Source organism: Chiloscyllium plagiosum, unplaced genomic scaffold, assembly GCF_037043375.1.
Source record: "Chiloscyllium plagiosum isolate Xiang-an unplaced genomic scaffold, Cpla_swu_hap1 HiC_scaffold_20, whole genome shotgun sequence".
Classification (NCBI taxonomy): Eukaryota; Metazoa; Chordata; class Chondrichthyes; order Orectolobiformes; family Hemiscylliidae; genus Chiloscyllium; species Chiloscyllium plagiosum.
The window spans coordinates 49,327,920-49,347,420 of NW_028270158.1; the positions used below are offsets into that span (position 1 = coordinate 49,327,920).

Genomic DNA, 19,501 nt, shown 5'->3' on the forward strand with positions numbered 1-19,501 from the left:
CAAGCGGAGCTTTATGGATCACAAAGGCATGAGAATTCTCTTATTGTGTGGATTGGAGGTTGGTTTTAAGACAGATCAGTTCAGGGCACAGCAATGTCAGGAATCATCCTCGGTTATAGACTCTGTTTTTGTACTAACTGCTACCATACATGATAAGCTGAGATATACCATGCTCTAATCTCACAGATACATTATTGGAAGGCAATTCTCTACATGTGCTCCTCTCTTTCAATTTTTCTTGCACCCTACTAACTCTGCCCACATTGTACTATTTATGCCCAGTGGGGAGCAGCTCTGTGTCATTGTCGCACGATTGCTCCAGGGTCCCAAAGCCCTTGCACAACCAAGGCCAATGGTCAGAAGGTCTGAACGTCAAGAATGTTGTAATTTTCAGAACTACTACATACAACCCATGTGCAGAAATTTCTCTCTGATGCTTTGTTACTAACTGGCACAGTGGCTCAGTGGTTAGCACTGCTACCTTACCGCACCAGGGACCCAGGTTCGACTCCACCCTCAGGTGACTGTAAAGAGTTTACACATTCTCCCCGTGTCTATGTGGGTTTCCTCTGGGTGCTTTAGTTTCCTCCCACAGTGTAAAGATGTGAAGGTTAGATGGACTGGCCATGCTAAATTGCCCTGTAGTTTCCTGGACTGTGTAGATGAGGTAGACTGGCCGTAGGAAATACAGGGATAGGAAAGGGTGTGGGTGGAATGTCCTTTGGAAGGCCAGTGCAGACTCTATGGGTCGAATGGCCTATTTCCACACTGTAGGGGTTCTATGAATCTTTTTGGATATGCTATGACGCACATTTGGAGCATGTACAACTTGAACACAGACCTCCTGGTTGAGAGGTAAGGACACTGCCACAGAGACACAAGAGCTTGCCTCACAGTCTGTGTGCTCATAATTTTCAATCATTATTAAGTATAAAATACCACTCAGCTTCTCCGAGTCCAGCTATGCATTCCTTTTATTGTACTCAATAGCTTCAAGAAGTGCCCATAGGATGTTGCCTCTCAACCAGCTGGTCAGGTCATGCATCTTATCATAGGCTCACGTCAGTATGGAGTGAATGTTGCTGCATACCAGAGTGACAATAGAATACTGCCACTAGACCTTTCTATGGCACGTCATGTGTAGAATAATGAGCTCCCATATGGCAGCACTCACAGTAAGTCAGCAGATATATTTCTTAATAAAAATATTATTAAATCATAAAACACCCAATAAATTATTATGTTGTTCAATTGCAACCGTCATGATAGATTCCCTTTCTGGACATTGGACATAGAGTCATGGAGTTGTAGAGATGTACAGTACAGAGACAGACCCATCAGTCCAACTCGTCCATGCTGACCAGATATCCTAGCCTAATCTAGTCCCACTTGTCAGCATTTGGCCCGCATCCCTCTAAACTTGTTCTATTCATATACCCCTCCAGATGCCTTTTAAATGTGGCAATTGTACCAGCCTCCACCACTTCCTCTGGCAGCCCATTCCATACACGCACCAGCCTCTGCATGAAAAGATTGCCCTTTAGTTCCCTTTTATATCTTTCCCCTCTCACACTAAATCTGTGCCCTTTAGTTCTAAACTCCCCCACCCCAGGGAAACGACCTTGGCTATTTATCCTATTCATGCCCCTCATGACTTTATAAACCTCTATAAGGTCACCCCTCAGTCTCTGACGCTCCAGGGAAAACAGCCACAGCCTGTTCATCCTCTCCCTGTAGCTCAAATCCTCCAACTTTGGTGCTGGCTCAAAGGGCCAAATGGCCTATTCCTGCATCTATTGTCTATTGTCATCCTTGTAAATCTTTCCTGAAACCTTTTAAGTTGAATCAGATGGCTTTTTGTTTCACAGTGAGCAATAATAGTTATCACAGTCACCATTACTGAAAGTGCCTTCACTTAACGGATTTTATTAATTGAATTTAAATTCTCTTAGGTGCTGGAGTAGGGACCCCTGTCCTCTGGATTACTGGTCTAGTCATGTTAACAATATGTCACAGTCTCAACAAACACTTCGGACTGGGTTCCCATGGGTAGATATTTTCCAATTAACCTGCTCAGAGATGCTACTATGGATCTCTGGATCAGGTGAGACTTGAACCAAACCTTCAGTTTGTACGTTCTCCCCGTGTCTGTGTGGGTTTCCTCTGGGTCTTCTGGTTTCATCCCACAGTCCAAAGATATGCAGGTTAGGCGGATTGACCGTGGTAAATTAACCCGTAGTGTCCAGGGATGTGCAGACTAGGTGGATTAGCCATGGGAAATGTGGGTTACAGGGTAAGGGTACGGGGGGGGGGCGGGGGGTGGGTCTGGGTGGGATGCTCTTTGGATGCACTTTGGAGTGGACTAATGGATTGAAGAGTTACTTCCATGCTAGAGGGATTCTATGATTCTACTGGAACCCTAACAGTGCAGTGTCTCCCTCATTGGTCAGGGAGAACACTATGCTGGCCTTGTGAAAGAAATATAAAATGAAATCTAAAAAATATACTACAGCTATTTGCAAACTAACATGGACTTATTGCAAGTAGATCCTGAAGCAGATTTAAGAGCTGCCCACTTAGCATTCAGTCTCCTCCATTCTCATGACATATGACTTTAGTCACTGTTTCAAATAGTTAAGCAATCATTGATAAAGACGTGGCTATGATGTGTTGGGTAGGTTAAAGGTTATTAAGGTGGATAAATCCCCAGGACCGGATGGGATCTACCCCAGGTTGCTGAGGGAGGCAAGAGAGGAAATAGCTGGGGCCCTGACAGATATCTTTGTAGCATCCCAAAACACAAATGAGGTGCCAGAGGACTGGAAGGTTGCTCATGTTGTCTCCCTGTACAAGAAGGATAGTAGGGATATTCCGGGTAACTACAGACCAGTGAACCTGACGTCAGTGGTGGGAAAGATGCTGGAGAAGGTATTGAGGGATAAAATCTATTTATATTTGGAAAAGAATGGGTCTATCCATGATCGACAACATGGTTTTGTGCAGGGAAGGTTGTGCCTTGCCAACTTAATAGAGTTCTTTGAGGAGGGTGACCAAGTTGATAGATGAAGCAAGGGCTGTATATATCATATACATAGACTTTAGTAAGGCATTTAATAAGGTTCCCCATGGTAAACTAATGGAAAAGTGAAGTCACATGGTGTGCTGGGTGTTCTAACTAGGTGGATAAAGAACTGGTTGAGCAACAGAAGACAGAGAGTAGTAGTTGAAGGGAGTTTCTCGAAATGGAGAAAGGTGACCAGTGGTGTTTCACAGGGATCAGTGTTGGGGCACTGTTGTTTGTGATTTACATAAATGATCTGGAAGAGGTGTTGGTATGATCAGCAAGTTTGCAGATGACACGAAGATTGGTGGAGTAGCAGAAAGCATAGAGGACTGTCAAAGAATACAGGAGAATATAGATAGACTGGAGAGTTAGGTGGAGAAGTGGCAGATGGAGTTCAATCCAGTAAAATATGAGATAATGCATTTTGGGAAGTCTAATTCTAGAGTGAATTATACAGTAAATGGAAGAGCCTTGGGAAAAGTTGATGAGCAGAGAAATCTGGGAGTTCAGGTCCATAGTACCCTGAAGGTTGCTGCACAGGTGGATAAAGTGGTCAAGAAGGCAGAGGTATGCTTGCCTTCATCGGACGAGGTATTGAGTAAAAGAGCTGGCAGGTCATGTTAAAATTGTACAAGACATTTGTTCGGCTGCATTTAGAATATTCTGTGCAGTTCTGGTCACCATATTACCAAAAGGATGTGGATGCTTTGGAGAGGGTGCAGAGAAAGGCTATGAGGATGTTGGTATGGAAGGTGCTAGCTATGAAGAGACATTGAGTAGGTTCGGATTGTTTTCATTAGAATAAAGGAGATTGAGGGGGGACCTGATTGAGGTCTACAAAATCATGAAAGGTATAGACTGGGTAGATAGAGATAAGCTTTTAAGGATTCAATAATGAGAGGTCATGCTTTCAAGGTGAGAAGTGAAAAGTTTAAGGGGGATACACGCGGCAAGTACTTTACACAGAGAGTGGGAGGTGCTTGGAACACGATGCCAGCAGAGGTGGTAGAGGCAGGCATGGTAGATTCATTTAAGATGCGTCTGGACAGATGCATGAGTAGGTGGGGAGCAGAGGGATACAGATGCTTAGGGATTGGGCGACAGGTTTAGACAGTAGATTTGGATCATCTCAGGCTTGGAGGGCGGAAGGGCCTGTTCCTGGGCTGTAAATTTTCTTTGTTCTTGGTTCTTTGTTAAGAAGCTCTTATCCATCTCTGATCTAGTAGAGGTATTTCTCTGACTACTCTGTAAACCAGGAGCAGCAAATCTGTGCTTTACGAAAGGAGGTGCTAACAGAATGATGCCACCTGACCTGCAGACTGACAGCAGAGTGAAGACAGCTTTGCCAACAGGTTGGCCATTACCCAGATTCTTTGTATTGGGATCCTTGCAGAGTGGTTTTTTTGTGAAGGTGTGAGATGTGGGTTTCACTGGCTGAGTCAGCACTTATTGCCCATCCCTCATCTCTCTCAAGAAGGTGATGATGACCTGTCTTTTGGAACCATTGCAGTCTATGTACTCTAAATAGACCAACAATGCCCTTCGGGATTTTGACCCAGTGATGGTGAAGGAATGGTGATTATTTCCAAGCCAGGATGGTAAATCGCTTGAAGGGGAACTTGCAAGTGGTGATGTTTTCATGGGATCTGCTACTCTTAAAAGATGGAAGTGGTCATGAATTTGGAAGGTGCTAACCAAGGAGTTTTGGTGAATTTCTGCCATGCATCTTGTAGACAATACGGACTGCTGCTATTGAGCATCAGTGGTGGACGTGGTGCCAATCAAATAGACTGCTTTGTCCTGAATGGTGTCAAGTGTTGTTGGAGCTGCACCCATCCAGGCAAGTGGGGAGTATTCCATCACACTCCTAACTTGGGCCTTGTAGATGGTTGACAGGCTTTATTGAATCAAGACATGAGTTGCTTGCTGCAGTCTCTGACCTACTTTTGTAGCCTCTGTGTTTATGTAGTGAGTTTAGTTGAGTTTCTGGTCAATGGTAATCCTCAGGATGTTGTAGTGGGGAATTCACTGATGGTAACACCATTGAATGTCAAAGGGTGATGATTAAGTTGTCATTTATTGGAGATAATTATCATTTGGCACTTGTGTGGCACAAATGTTACTTGCCACTATCAACCCAAGCTTGGATATTATCCAGATCTTGTTGCTTTTCAACATGAACTGCTTCTGTATCTGAGGAGTGCGCAAATTAGATTAGATTACATTACAGTGTGGAAACAGGCCCTTTGGCCCAACAAGTCCACACCGACCCGCCGAAGCGCAACCCACACATTCCCCTACATTTACCCCTTACCTAACACCATGGGCAATTTAGCATGGCCAATTCACCTGACCTGCAGGTCTTTGGACTATGGGAGGAAACCGGAGCACCCGGAGGAAACCCACGCAGACACGGGGAGAACGTGCAAACTCCACACAGTCAGTCGCCTGAGGCGGGAATTGAACCCGGGTCTCTGGCACTGTGAGGCAGCAGTGCTAACGCTGTGAGGCAGCAGTGCTAACCACTGTGCCACCGTGCCACCCAGAAATGAACATTGTGCAACCATCAGTGAAAATGGAAGCAAGGTCATTAATGAAGCAGTTAAAGATGGTTGGGCTGAGGACGCCCAGAGGAACTCCTGCAGAGATGTCCTGGAGCTGAGATGGCTGACCTCCAACAACCATGACCATTTTCCTATGTGTCAGGTATGACTCCAACCACCGAAGAGTTTTCCCCCTGATACCCACTGATTCCAGTTTTGCCAGGGTTCCTTGATGCCACACGCGTCAAATGCAGTTTTGACGTCACTCTGAGAATGATGGGACATAATTGGCCAGGCTGGATTTGTCCTGCTTTTTATGTACAAGACATACCTGGGCAATTGTCCACATTGTCAGGGAGATGCCAGTGTTGTAACTGGACTGGAACAGCTGGCTAGGGGAGTGGTAATTTCTGGAGTTCAAGTCGTCAGTACTATTGCAGGAATGTTGTCAGGTCCCGTAGCCTTTGCAGAATTCAGTGTCTCCAACCGTTTCTTGACATCACGTGGAGTGAATCGAATTGGCTGAAGGCTGGTATCTGTAACGCTAGGGATCATTGGAGGAGGCCAAGATGCATCATCCACTCGGCACTTCTGGCTGAAGATTGCTGCAAAAGCTTAGGCCTTATCTTTCGCACTGATGTGCTGGGCTCTTCTATCATTCTATATTTGTGGAGCCTCCTCCTCCTCGAGTGATTTATTTAACTGTCCACCACCATTCGCAACTGGATATGGTAAGACTGCAGAGCATAGATCTGATACAACAACGTTGGAATTGCTTAGTTCTACCTATCACTTGCTGTTTATGCCGTTTGACATACATATAGTCCTGTTTGGTGGCTTCACCAGGTTGACACCTCACTTTCAGGTATGCCTGGTACTGGTCCTGGCATGCCCTCCTGCACTCACCATTGAACCAGGAATAATCCTCTGGCTTGATGGCAATGGCTGAGTGGGGAATATGCCAGACCATGAGTTTACAGATTGTGCTGGACTACAATTCTGCTGCTGTTGATTGCCCACAGTGCCTCATGGATGCCCAGTCTGGAGTTGCTAGATATCTTTGAAGTCTGTCCCATTTAGCACGGTGATAGTGCTACACAACACGATGAAGCAGTTGCAGTCTGCAATATCTAGCAATCTGATATTCAGCGTTGCAATAGAGAGAGAGGTGATGGGTTCTTTGTACAAGGATAAGGCAGTTCATTGTGTTCTGCTTGATCAGAGAGCCACCTGGGAATCCATATACTCAGTGGTACAAGTGGTGCATCTTAGAGCCCACACCATAGAATCCCTATTGTGTGGAAACAGGCCCTTTGGGTTCACACTGACCCTTCAAAGAGCAACCCATCCAGACCCACCCTCTCCAATTTAGCATGGCCCATCCATCTGACCTGCACATTTTTGGACTGTGGGAGGAAACCGGAGCACCCACACAGCCACAGGAAGAAGGTGCAAACTCCACACAGACGGATGCTTGAGGGTGGAATCGAACCTGGGTCCAGAGTGCTGTAAGGCAGCAGTGTTAACCACTGAGCCACCACACCATGGCCCCCAGGTATCGGAACCACCAAGACTACCATTCAGTGAACGGTTATATACCACTGTGTTCCCCACATTCAGCACCTGAATGCCTGCTATCCCCACAGTAGCCATGATGATCCCATTCTGTGGCAGTTCACTCTTCACTCAGTATTTTGACCAACCTGCTGACCACAAAGGGCTATACCTGTTTTATACATGGTTCAGGCTCTGCATCCTCGAAACAATCATTCCAAGTTAGTCAGACTGAAATCAACTGACCACCCTCGTGTACTCCCCTCCTAGCCCTCTCATAGCTGGATTTGCCACAGTATTCCTACACAGTGGGGGGTTCAGCATGGCTGCTGGAAGGTATGTGGTGGGCTGGCGGTAGGCAGCTTTGCACAATGTCATTGGCATGTCCTGCTTTGAGCTGTATCAAGTGGGCATGGAGAGGAGTCCAGGCTGTCTGGCTGAGTGGCAACATGTGGAATGGTAGGAGTCATAAACATCCAGAAAACTAAGCTGAAGTAGGCCATTCAGCCCTTTCAGCCTACTCCGCCATTCAACATGATCATGGCTGATGATCCAACTCAGTCCTCTTGGGACCCGAGAGCTATATCTCCTTCTTGAAAACATTCAATGTTTTGGACTCAACAACTCTCTGTGGCAGATAATTCCACAAGCTCATCGTTCCTTGGGTGAAGACATTTCCCCTCATCTCCGTCCGAAATGATCTGCCCAGCATCCTTATCCTCCTCTAGACACTGGAGTCATTTAACTTTCACAGATAAATTCACACCAGATTTTACAGCTGACCTGTTTCCACATCTTAAATACGTTACGTTTTTGAAAAGAAATCTCTTTGATCCCATATACTCCTTTATACAGCTTCACATCGAGGACATCATCAGAGAAGTAAAGACCTGCCACAGGGAGGAGAAACAACAATATCTATTGATAAGGCAAGGATAAACTTGATTAACTTCGATGTGGAGGGGCCGGAGGTGACTGGAGTGGACAATGTCAAATATCACCAGGTTATAGTCCAACAGGTTTATCTGAAAACTGCAAGCTTACTGTTTCAAAGAAATCTGTTGGGCTATAACCCGGTATCATGTAATTTTTAACTCTGATTAACTACGACTAACTTAGAATTCTTTTCATAAGGGTCATGAGGGCTGTCAAGTCAGCTGAGCAGCTTTTTCCCAATGGGAGTGCCTCAGTGATAAAGAGAGGATTGGAGAGGGCCCTACAGTGACATTCAGTTTCCATGGCATGACCTGTTTCAATGAAAATGATCAGTGATTCAGAGAGGGACCTCAATCTGCCACTGTTTAATCATGTCACTGCATTATAACAGCTTGATATCTGGATGAGACCAAATGGTTAGTGTTGCATATCATTAGAGAAGATTGAGGAAAATAATACAACATTGTGGTGCCACAGTAACAAAATAATAACAAAACAATACCATTAATGAGGAATATCCTGACACAGACACTTCCTTATAGAAAGGAAGAAGAGCATGCTATGGAAGGCATGATAATGTGAATTTGTCCTGAGGAGGAAAATTGATCTTGTTTGTTTTTTCATAGAATCCTTACCGTGTGGAACAGGCCATCTGGCCCAACAGGTCCACACCAACCTTCCAAAGAGTCTCCCATCCTCTTGTAATAGTGAATTGTTCAGATGGATCAATGCAGATTGAGCAGTTGCTGTATGTTTTTGCTGGATTTTCTTTGGATGTTTACAAGAAATGAGAGTTCATACAAGTGTTTCCAACTTTGTATTTGGATTAGATCATCACGAGGATCCTGGCCCAAGCTTCACTGTCGCGGTGAGGATGTGATCACTAAAGAACTGCCCTGTTGAACATTGCAGCGTTGTAAGAATTATTCCACCAATGGAATAATTATTCCACCATGTGACTAGGAGTGCAATAGGATGTGCAACATATCTGGAAATCTTGGTAGAGAGTGGCAGTGCCAGCATATTCCATCTTGTTCAGCTAGAACTGATGGGCACCATTTGGCCCATCTATCCCATGGTCTGACATCTGCCACTTGGTAACACGTGACCCTATTGCTGTTTAGTGCCACCAACAAAGACCTGGGATTCAGGAATCTCTGACACTGGGAGCTTTTCCTCCTTCCCTTTTCCCAACGAAAAACCATGTTCCTGGTGGGCAGGCTAATCAGGAATTTCCAACCTGCTTCCAGCCTAACGTAGGATTCTTTCAGTGGACTCCTACTAAAGTTGCAATGGGGGGTATCCTGGAAAAGCTGCTTGAGGAAGCATCAGCCAGCTGCGCAACTGTGGAGGGGGCCTCATGTCTGTACTGTGCTAGCATCCTCTTGTTTTGGCCTGAATCATCGACAACGCTACACTGCCAACCCACTCGGACAAGTCTTGGCAGGACGAGACATGAGAAACTTCAATGGTCGCTGCCTTTGAGGGGAGTAAACATGTGTGGACACATCTACCCATGTGGCAGAGAAGGTAAGTCTGTTTGGGTGTGAATGATAGGAGCTTATAGAAAAGATTAGTGCTCCAGTGTGTGTGCAGAAGAGAAGTGCAGAAGAACCAGAAATAGAAATGCTCAGTTGTCTTTGGTCAAAGGCTCGAGAGAAATCTAACAAAAATAAACATTTTGGGCTTAACAGAATTTCCTGATGGTTTGTCGTGGTCTTGTCTATTTTGAAAATCACACAACACCAGGTTATAGTCCAAGAGGTTTAATTGGAAGCACACTAGCTTTCGGAGCAGTCCAACACCGGCATCTCCGAATCTTGTCTATTTTGTACAGCCTTTGACCCACAGGGAAGGAGGTGATGGTCTAGTGGTATAATTACTGGGCCTAGAGGGCCTTCCACCCCCCGCAAAGTAACATTTTTGGGACCTGGGTTCAAATCCTTCCACAGCAGATTTGAGTTCAATAAAAGTTTGGAATTAAGAGTCCCATGATGACCCTGAATCCATCGTTGATTGTCAAGGGGAGAAAATCCACCCGGCTCCCTAATATCCTGTCGGGAAGGAAACTCCATCCTTACCTGGTGTGGCCTATATGTGACTCCAGACCCACAGCAAAGTGATTGACTCTTAACTGCTCTCTGGGCAATTAGGGATGGGCAATAAATGCCGATCTCGCCAGTGATGCCCTCATCCTTATGTGTGAATAAAAGATAGTATTGCAGTTCCATCGTCAGTTAAGGAAGCTCTTAATTCTCAATTGGACACTTGCATTTTAAATTACTTTCAGATTTAGTCCTCCCAAAGTTCTACTCTGGGAGCTAAGGTGAACAAAATTAAATTGAGTTGCACTTGAATTGTTTTTCCTCCATCATTGACCGAAACACATCAGTTATAACCAAACAGACAATGATTTCAGATCTTTTGTTTCACTCCCAACAAGCACCTTAATGAAATATTTGATTTGTGAGGGAAGCAGAAATAATATAAAGCTCCATAACATAGATTTATTTTCTATTCATTCATGAGATAGGGATGGCACCTGTGGGTGTGGAGACACATATAGGTCAGATCAGAGATGGATTGCAGGTTTCTTCCACAAAGGACATCAATGATTGATTTATTACTATCATAGCAAGGTGGAATGGTGGCTCAGTGGTTAGCACAACTGCCTTACAGCACTGGGTTCAATTCCACCCTTGGGTCACTGTCTGTATAGAGTTTACACATTCTCCCTGTGTGAATTTCCTCCCACAGCCTAAAGATGACAGGTGAGGTAGATTCGCTGTGCTATAGTGTACAGGTTAGGGTGGATTTGATAGGCTGAATGGCCTGCTTCTACATTGTAGGGATTCTACTTATTGAGTACAGTGGAAAGTGTTGCTTTACATGCCAGACAGGCAGATCATACCATACAAAATGCATCAGGGTAACTGAACAGAGAGGAGAATACAATGTTATAGCTGCAGATTGAGAGAGAGATTCACATTAACATTTGAGAGATCCATTCAAAAGTCCAATAACAGCAGGGAAGAATCTGTTTGGACGTGTACTCAAACGTTTATATATTCTGCCCAATGGAAGAAGGTGAAAGAGAATGTGAGAATGTAACCAGGTAGGAGGGGTCTTTGTTTATGCTGGTTGCTTTCCCGAGGCATTGGGAAGTGTAGATTAAGTCAATGGATGGAAGGCTGGTGAACCAGATGGTTTGTCATGACTTGACACATGGTCACCATTAGACAAGTCTTTTATTCAAGTTTATTTTACTGAATTCAAGTTTCACCATCTGCAATGGTGCGATCTGAATCCATATCCCCTGAGTATTAGCCTGAAGCTCTGGATTACTAGTCCAGTGGCATTACTGTGAAACCACTACCTCCCATGAGTATGGGTATAACATATAGTACTGTGATACAAACAGTAATTGCCAGAGAAACTCATCAGCTCTATGCAGAGAAAGACAGAGATAAATGTTCAGGTCAATAACTTTGCCTCGAACTTTTGATAAAAGATCATTGACCTGTAACATGAACTTGACTTCGTTCTCCAGATGCTGCCAGATGTGATGAGTTTCTCCAGCACTTCCTGTGTTTATTCCATATAGAGTCACAGAGCCGTACAGGATTGAAACAGAGCATTTGGTCCAACCAGCCCATACCAAACACAATCCCAAACTAATCTAATTCCACCTGCCTGCTCCTGGCCCATATCCCTCCAAACCTTTCCTATTCATGACCTTATTCAAATGTCGTTTAAATGTTGTAATTGTACCCATATCGACCACTTCCTCAGGAAATTCATTTCACATGCGAATCACCTTCTGTGTAAAATGTTTGCTCCTCATGTCTGCTTTAAGTCTCTCTCCTCTATTATGCACACGTCCCCACCCCACCCTCTCCCATTTTGAAATCTCCCATCCCAGGGAAAAGATAGCTGCCATTAACCTTATCTATACTCTTCATGATTTTTTATAAACTTCTTTGAGGTCACCTTTCAACCTCCTATATTCCAGTGAAAAATGTCCCAGCGCTTCCAGCCTCCCTTTATAACTCAAACCTTCCATATCTGACAGCATCCTGGTAAATCTCTTCTGAACCCTCTCCAGCTTAATAATATCCTTCCTATAACTGGGCAGCCAGAACTGGAAAATTTCACATAAGAGTTTGAACTTGCATGCATTCAGTTTAACTTCCAAGTTGTTGAGGTTTCGAGCTGGGATAACATCAAGCATAAAATGCCAGTCTGCTTACCGGTCTGTTCTCGTGTCAGTCAGTCTGACCCCCTCTGGCATCGACTCCTTCCCCAACTTGCACAGGTTCATTTTGGTTTCCAGTGTCATCTGCAATGCCCCATGGTATCCAATTTCCAGATCCACCCATAGGCCTGTGAAAGGAAAGAACCATTGACACATAAGAGACATATAGAAGGAAGTGAGGACTGCAGATGCTGGAGATTAGAGTCAAGAGCATGGTGCTGGAAAAGCACAGTAGGTCAGGCAGCATCTGAGGAGCCGGAGAATCAACATTCTGGGCATAAGCCCCTCATCAGGGCTTATGCCCGAAACATCGCGATTCTCCTGCTCCTTGGATGCTGCCTGACCTGCTGTGCTTTTCCAGCACCACACTCTCGGCTCACAAACGAGACATATACCTGAATGCTATCTAGTGTGGCAGAGTCTCCATGAAAGATTTTTCAGATCTCCTCCATAATTTGGGTCGCCAGTGTTGGTCAGGGGTATTCCTGGAGATTTCAGTACATGACCTCCCTCCTCTGATGGCCTCATCCCCGATTGATGGCTTTTTGAGAAGATACCTGTCACTCTCAGAACCTCTTGCATCATTAGCTGCTTGATCACCAACCTACTCACATTATCAAAGATTGTACAACTGGCAAACTAAAGGGTTGGAATGAAATTTTCAAATGAAGTTTGTAAATCTTCCTTCCAGAGTTGCTCACCTCAGTATCTTGGAGAATAACCTTTAATTCAGAGATTCATACAGTGCAAAAAAGACCCTTTGACCCATTGAGGCTGCACCAACATAACTACCACTAAAAATGCACTAATCCCAATTTCCTTGAAGGTTATGATATTTGAAGTACTCATCCAAAAAACTTTTTAAAGGTTGTAAAGTTTCCACTACCTTCCCAGGCAATGCATTCCAGATTCCCACCACCTGCTGAGTGAAGGGAGATTTTTCACAAATCCCTACTGAAGCTCTTGCCCCTTTTCTTAAAACTATGCCTTCTCCTGATTGACCCCTCAACGAAAGGGGACAGCTGCTCTCTACTCACCCTGTCCATTCCCCTCATAACCTTATTCACCTCAATCATACTCTCCCCTCAGTCTTCTCTGCTCTTAATTGTTAGACAGATGGCTGGGAACACTACTCAGGACTGTTGGATGAGTTGTTATTCTATTATTCATCTTGCTAATACTTCCATGGATTCTGGGTGAATAGCTAATCACTTTAAGGTGAGTCTGTGTCTTCACCACTTTGTCAGTGGAAACCTTGATGTGGCTGACGAGAGTTTTGTCGATTTGTGAGAGTGCCTGCTGAATTTTGTACCCCATGTATCATACTGGTGTAATAACAGACAAGAAGAGAGACAGCCTATTTGAGATTTATCCGATCATCATGTTTCTTTTACAGTTTTCTGTGCGTGTCACTGTGCAGCATGGGCAAGACCAGACTCACCCTGTTTGCCAACTTCTAACTGCTTTGTCAATGTATGGTGCCACAGACTTTGCTGTGACTGTGTTTATTTTGAGAAAGAGAGTGACCTTGAATTATCGAACCTTTGAGCTCAGATATTATGACCAGGAATTACCCTGGAGTTTTTTATTTAGCCTACTTTGCTAATCAACTTGTTCAGAGATGTTACCATACACCTCTGGAGCAGGTAGGACTTGAACCCACGCCTCTCAGTCCAGGGATCCAGACACTACCACTACGCCACAAGAGGGGGAAACCCCATGACTCTTGGTTTCCTCCCTTTCACTTCCCTATTCTGACACCCCTTTGGTTTTAATTGAGATATTCCATGGCTGACAGATAGGAATGCCACAGCCAGGAATTTATTTCGCAGGACAGTTAGCTTCTAGTGAGGGCACAAACCCTATCCATTCCTGATCAAGTTGAGAACATGCATGTCACCATGTAGCTTTCTGACCCCCTCACCATTCTCCACTGTTTGATAAACCCATCCAAAATACAATCGTAACAAACTGAGGGAACATTGGGAAGCACGAGGTTCTTTCCAGTGTGACTAGATGACGGATGGAAGGAAGCCATGACTGAGCTGTAGAGGCAGATTAATTTTTTGCCTAATCCAGATAAATACAATTTACTACAACAGAGAAAAATCAACATATTTTCATCCCAGATTACACTCTTTCAAAATGCAACCACTTCAAGTGAAAATAAACTGCAGACTGATGCCATTTTAGACAAGTTGAGCATTTTAACCTCACTCATAATCTATAATTTAGGAATTCTCTGGGCAGGTGGTGGAATCTGAATTCAACAAAAGTCTTGAATTAAAATTAATCCATTGTCAATTATTGGAAATACCCATCTGGTTCACTCATGTCCTTCAGGGAAGGAAACTGTCATCCTCACCTAGTCTAGCCTACATATGGCTCCAGACCCACAGCAAAGTGATTGACTCTTAACTGCCCTCTGGGCAATTAGGGATGGACAATAAATGCTGGCCCGGCCAGGAATGCACACATCGCATGAATGAATAAAAAGAATGAGCTAAGGTTGAAGATGTCTATGCTACTCACAACTTTGTTGCAAAATAGTACAGTCAATCAGCAGGTTATCAGGTTAAAGAGGACCGTTATCCATTACAGTGTGGTAGGAATAGTTAGGTTCAACCCCACTCTTATTCAAGTCACTCGTTGGTGTGGTTCTGAATCTCAAGAGAGAGCAGGGATTTGATGTGATGAGGTAGATATCTGTGGCTTATACATATATAAGAAACAACTTTCCTTATAAACCTCCTCATTTTAAAGATCATCAAATCTATCTGCTTTGGTATGGGTTTGCCTGTTCAGATAGGCAAAGGCAACATCTCAGGTTGTTTCTTTAAGCAGAATTCATTAACACCAAGTAGCAGGAATGCACGCCTGGGCGGCACGGTGGCACAGTGGTTAGCACTGCTGCCTCACAGCGCCAGAGATCCGGGTTCAATTTCCGCCTCTGGCGACTGACTGTGTGGAGTTTGCACATTCTCCCCGTGTCTGCGTGGGTTTCCTCCGGGTGCTCTGGTTTCCTCCCACAGTCCAAAGATGTGCAGGTCAGGTGAATTGGCCATGCTAAATTGCCCATAGTGTTAGGTAAGGGGTTAATGTAGGGGTATGGGTGGGTTGCGCTTCGGCGGGGCGGTGTGGACTTGTTGGGCCGAAGGGCCTGTTTCTACACTGTAATGTAATGTAATCTAATCTAATCTAGCAGCATGATGATCATGCAGCAGATTGATTGATTTGATTGATTAATGTCATATGTGCCATGGTGCAGTGAAAAATGTTGCATAATATGCTTTATAGACAGATCGTTCTATACAAGTGCATCAGGATAACAGAACAGAGTATAGGATACAGTATTGCAGCTGCCGAGAGAGATCAACATTAACATTAAAAGATACCTCAGTCCTAAGCTCCTCTCGTTCTAATGTTCTAGCAGAGTTTCTCTCACATGACTACTGCGGTCACTGCATACATTAGAGGCTTATTTGCATCTTGTGAGATCCCATGTCTACACCATGAACCACAGCAGTAAGAGAACATGCACATTTTATATTGATTGTATTTCCCCAAATTCAGTCTATGTTGCATTCTTTAAACTCTAAAAAACAAACAATAATCTCAAAACCATTTGATTCAGCCCTCGCTTTCAGCTTTCCCGACACAGCTCAGTTACAGATGAATGGCTCACTGTCATCCAGTTGGGGGTTCAACCAGAGTTTCGAATAACTGCAGCTTAACTTCTGTGACCCCTGTCCTCTAGATAGAAAGGCCTTCTTGGTGACGGTGACATTCTGCACCTGTTCTGGGCCAGTTAACATGTTCAAGATAACATTTGATGGATTTCTAGTTACTCACGACACGATGGGAAATGGGACTATGGCATTGAAAGATAATCAGACATGATCTATAATGGTGAAGCAGACTAGACATCCTGAATAGGACATAGAGCATTACAGTGCAGTAGAGGCCCTTCACCCCTTGATGTTGTGCTGACCTGTGGATCCAATCTGAAGCCCATCTATCCTACGGGTATTCCATTCTCATCCATATGTTTATCCAATGATTATTTAAATGCCCTTAAAGTTGGCGAGTCTCCTACTGTTGCAGGCAGGGCGTTCCACGCCTCTACTACTCTCGGAGTAAAGAAACAACCTCTGACATCTGTCCTATATTGGGTCTATGAATGGTCTCTCCAGTTCCTATATCCCAATGACAGTGAGAACAGCCTTGTTGCCTGCTTGGAAAGTACTCACCTTTTTGGTTGACAGATGGGCTTGAAGAGCGGGTGACCACAGGTAGCAATGTCCCCATGTCCAACTCTGTAAGGGTCAGCTCATTCATGAAATATGGCAGCTAATGTGAGACATAAAGTCACAATATTAACTTGCATGCCTTCTTTAAATAACATTGAATATAATTGATAGACGAGTCTGTGATCTTTGAAGTTCTTAATTTATCATTCAATGACAACTTGCATTTTTAACGTGACTTTAGAACGTAGAACATTACAGCACAGTGTAAACCCTACAGCCCTCGATATTGAGCCAACCTGTGGATCCAATCTGAAGCCCATCTAACCGACACTAATCCATTTTCATCCATATGTTTATCCAATGACCATTTAAATGCCCTTAAAGTTGGTAGGTCTACTACTGTTGCAACTTTAATGTTGCAAAATGTATAGAGCCATCCTTAATGTATTATAAGACAACATTTGATGCCGAGTCACATTAGAAGGTGCTAGGATAAGCGACTGAAACGTGATCAATGAGATAGCTTGAAAGGAGAGGGTGGTGGGGAAGTTTAGGACTGAGGCAGCTAAAGGCTTGTCTGTAAAGGATGTGAGCAAGGAATCGGGCAACTCACAGTTGGCCAAGAATTGGAAGATAACAGATACTTTAGAAGGGTGTAGGGCTGGAGGAAGTTACAGGGATGGGATTTGGGGGGATCATGGGTGGATTTTAAAATAAGGATGAGAATGAGAAGTTGCCCTGGGCAGAAGTGACGACTTAGGTGAACACAGGAAAAGAAATTACAATCACAGCTCTACACCACTTTATCAGAGTATGGTACCTTGGCGATGACTCCACACACAAACCACTCTCTGTATAAAAGGGCTGCCCCTCATGTCTTTCTTAAATCTTTCTCTTCTCTTTCCCCTAGTCTTGAAATCCCCCATCCTAGGGAAAAGACACCTGCCATTCAGCTTATCTATACCCCTCATGATTTTATAAACATCTATAAGGTTACCTCTCAACCTCATATGCTCCAGTGAAAAAAGTCCCAGCCTATCCAGCCTCTCCTTATAGCTCAAATCTTCCATTCCCCGCAGCAACCTGGCAAATCTTTTCTGAACCCTCTCCACCTTAATAATAACCTTTCTGTAACAGGAAGACTAGAACTGGACACCTTACTCCAGAAGTGGTCTCACCAATGTCCCATACAACCTCAGCAGTGGTGGATGCGGGTACACTTACAACTTTTAAAAGACATTTGGATTAAGAAAAGGAATGAGCAATATTTGGAGGAATATGGGCCAAGTGAAGGCACATGGGACTAATTTCGTTTGGGATTATGGTTGGCGCTGGTTCTGAGATTGTACAGAAGGTTGGTGTGGCCTCTTCCGGAGTACTCTGTCCAGTTCTGGTTGCCCTGATATCAGAAAGATATTATTAAACTGGAGAGGGTTCAGAAAAGATATACCAAGATGTTGCCGGGAATGGAGTGTTTGAGATATAAAAACGGAGTGGAAAGACTGAGACTTCTTTCACTGGAGGGTAGGAGGTTGAGGGGTGACCTTACAGAGACCAGAGGGTCTGTTTCCATGCTGTATGACTCTATGACAATATCACTTTTCCTCATCAAAGCTCAAGATGCTGGAAATAGATCAGCCTGGGGTGGTAGAGGTTTTGAACATGCTGAGCAACGGGGACACTTTGTCACAGGAATCACTTCTCGTGCAGTTTTTTGATATATAGCTAGGCTGGAGGTAATGGCTGCAGTGTACACAGAATACAGTACTGAACACCAAGGAGTTATTACTCAACAGGAGTCTGAGCAAAGGAAGCATTAAGCTGCAGAGCGGGATGTGTCCACAGTTTTTAACTGTAATCTGAACCTCAAATAAAAAGGCACCTTTAAAATCGCTCCCATGTGTCTATTTCTAAATTTAAAAGCACTTTCCAGAGAGCGACAGATGTCGCAATAGTCAGAAATCATTCCATTTAACATGGATAATGCAGAACAAGACTCCCAACATAGGAACTGGGAGGTCATGTTGCAGCAGTATTGGTCAGGTCACTTTTGGAATATTGTGTGCAATTCTGGTCTCCTTCCTATTGGAAGGATGTTGCGAAACTTGAAAGGGTTCAGAAAAGATTTACAAGGATGTTGCCAGGGTTGGAGTGTTTGTGCTATTGGGAGAGGCTGAACAGGCTGGGGCTTTTCCTGGAGCATTGGAGGCTGAGGGGTGACCTTATCGAAGTTTATAAAATCATGAGGGGCATGAATAGGGTGAATATACAAGGCCTTTTCACTAGAATGGGGGATTGCAGAACAAGAGGGCATAGGTTTTAGGGTGAGATGGGAAAAATTTAAAAAGGACGTAAGGGGCAACATTTTCATGCAGAGAGTGGTATGTGTATGGAATGAGCTGCCAGAGGAAGTGGTGGAGGCTGGTACAATTACAGTATTTAAAAGGAAACTGGATAGGTATATGAATAGAGATGGAAATGTGTTGCTGGAAAAGCGCAGCAGGTCAGGCAGCATCTAGGGAACAGGAGAATCGACGTTTCGGGCATTAGCCCTTCTTCAGGAATGCCCGAAACGTCGATTCTCCTGTTCCCTAGATGCTGCCTGACCTGCTGCGCTTTTCCAGCAACACATTTCCATCTCTGATCTCCAGCATCTGCAGACCTCACTTTCTCCCCTAGGTATATGAATAGGAAGGGATATGGGCAATTGCTGGCAAATAGGACTAGATTAGGTTGGGATATCTGGTCAGCATGGACTAGTTGGACCGAAGGGTCTGTTTCCATGCTGTACATCCCTATGACTCTAAGACTCTATGACTCTCCATGAATAGTGTGAGAGAATCACTGCAAGTTTATTGAGTGAGAAATAGCATGCTGTGTTTGTTGACTTGTGAGCGAG

The 19,501-nt window shown here is 44.2% G+C and overlaps 1 protein-coding gene across 4 annotated transcripts in view; it reads right to left on the reverse strand.

Moving 5' to 3' along the window:
- tex2l (testis expressed 2, like) overlaps positions 1-19,501 on the reverse strand; it is a 112,750-nt gene that overhangs the window by 21,637 nt on the left and 71,612 nt on the right. For all 4 annotated transcript variants that reach the window (XM_087997923.1, XM_087997922.1, XM_043711317.2 and 1 more), the window contains 2 exons: positions 16,603-16,702; positions 12,348-12,480 (listed from right to left, as the gene is read on the reverse strand). In XM_087997923.1, coding sequence (XP_087854049.1) covers positions 12,348-12,480; positions 16,603-16,702 — 233 coding nt within the window. The remainder of the gene's footprint in view (positions 1-12,347; positions 12,481-16,602; positions 16,703-19,501) is intronic.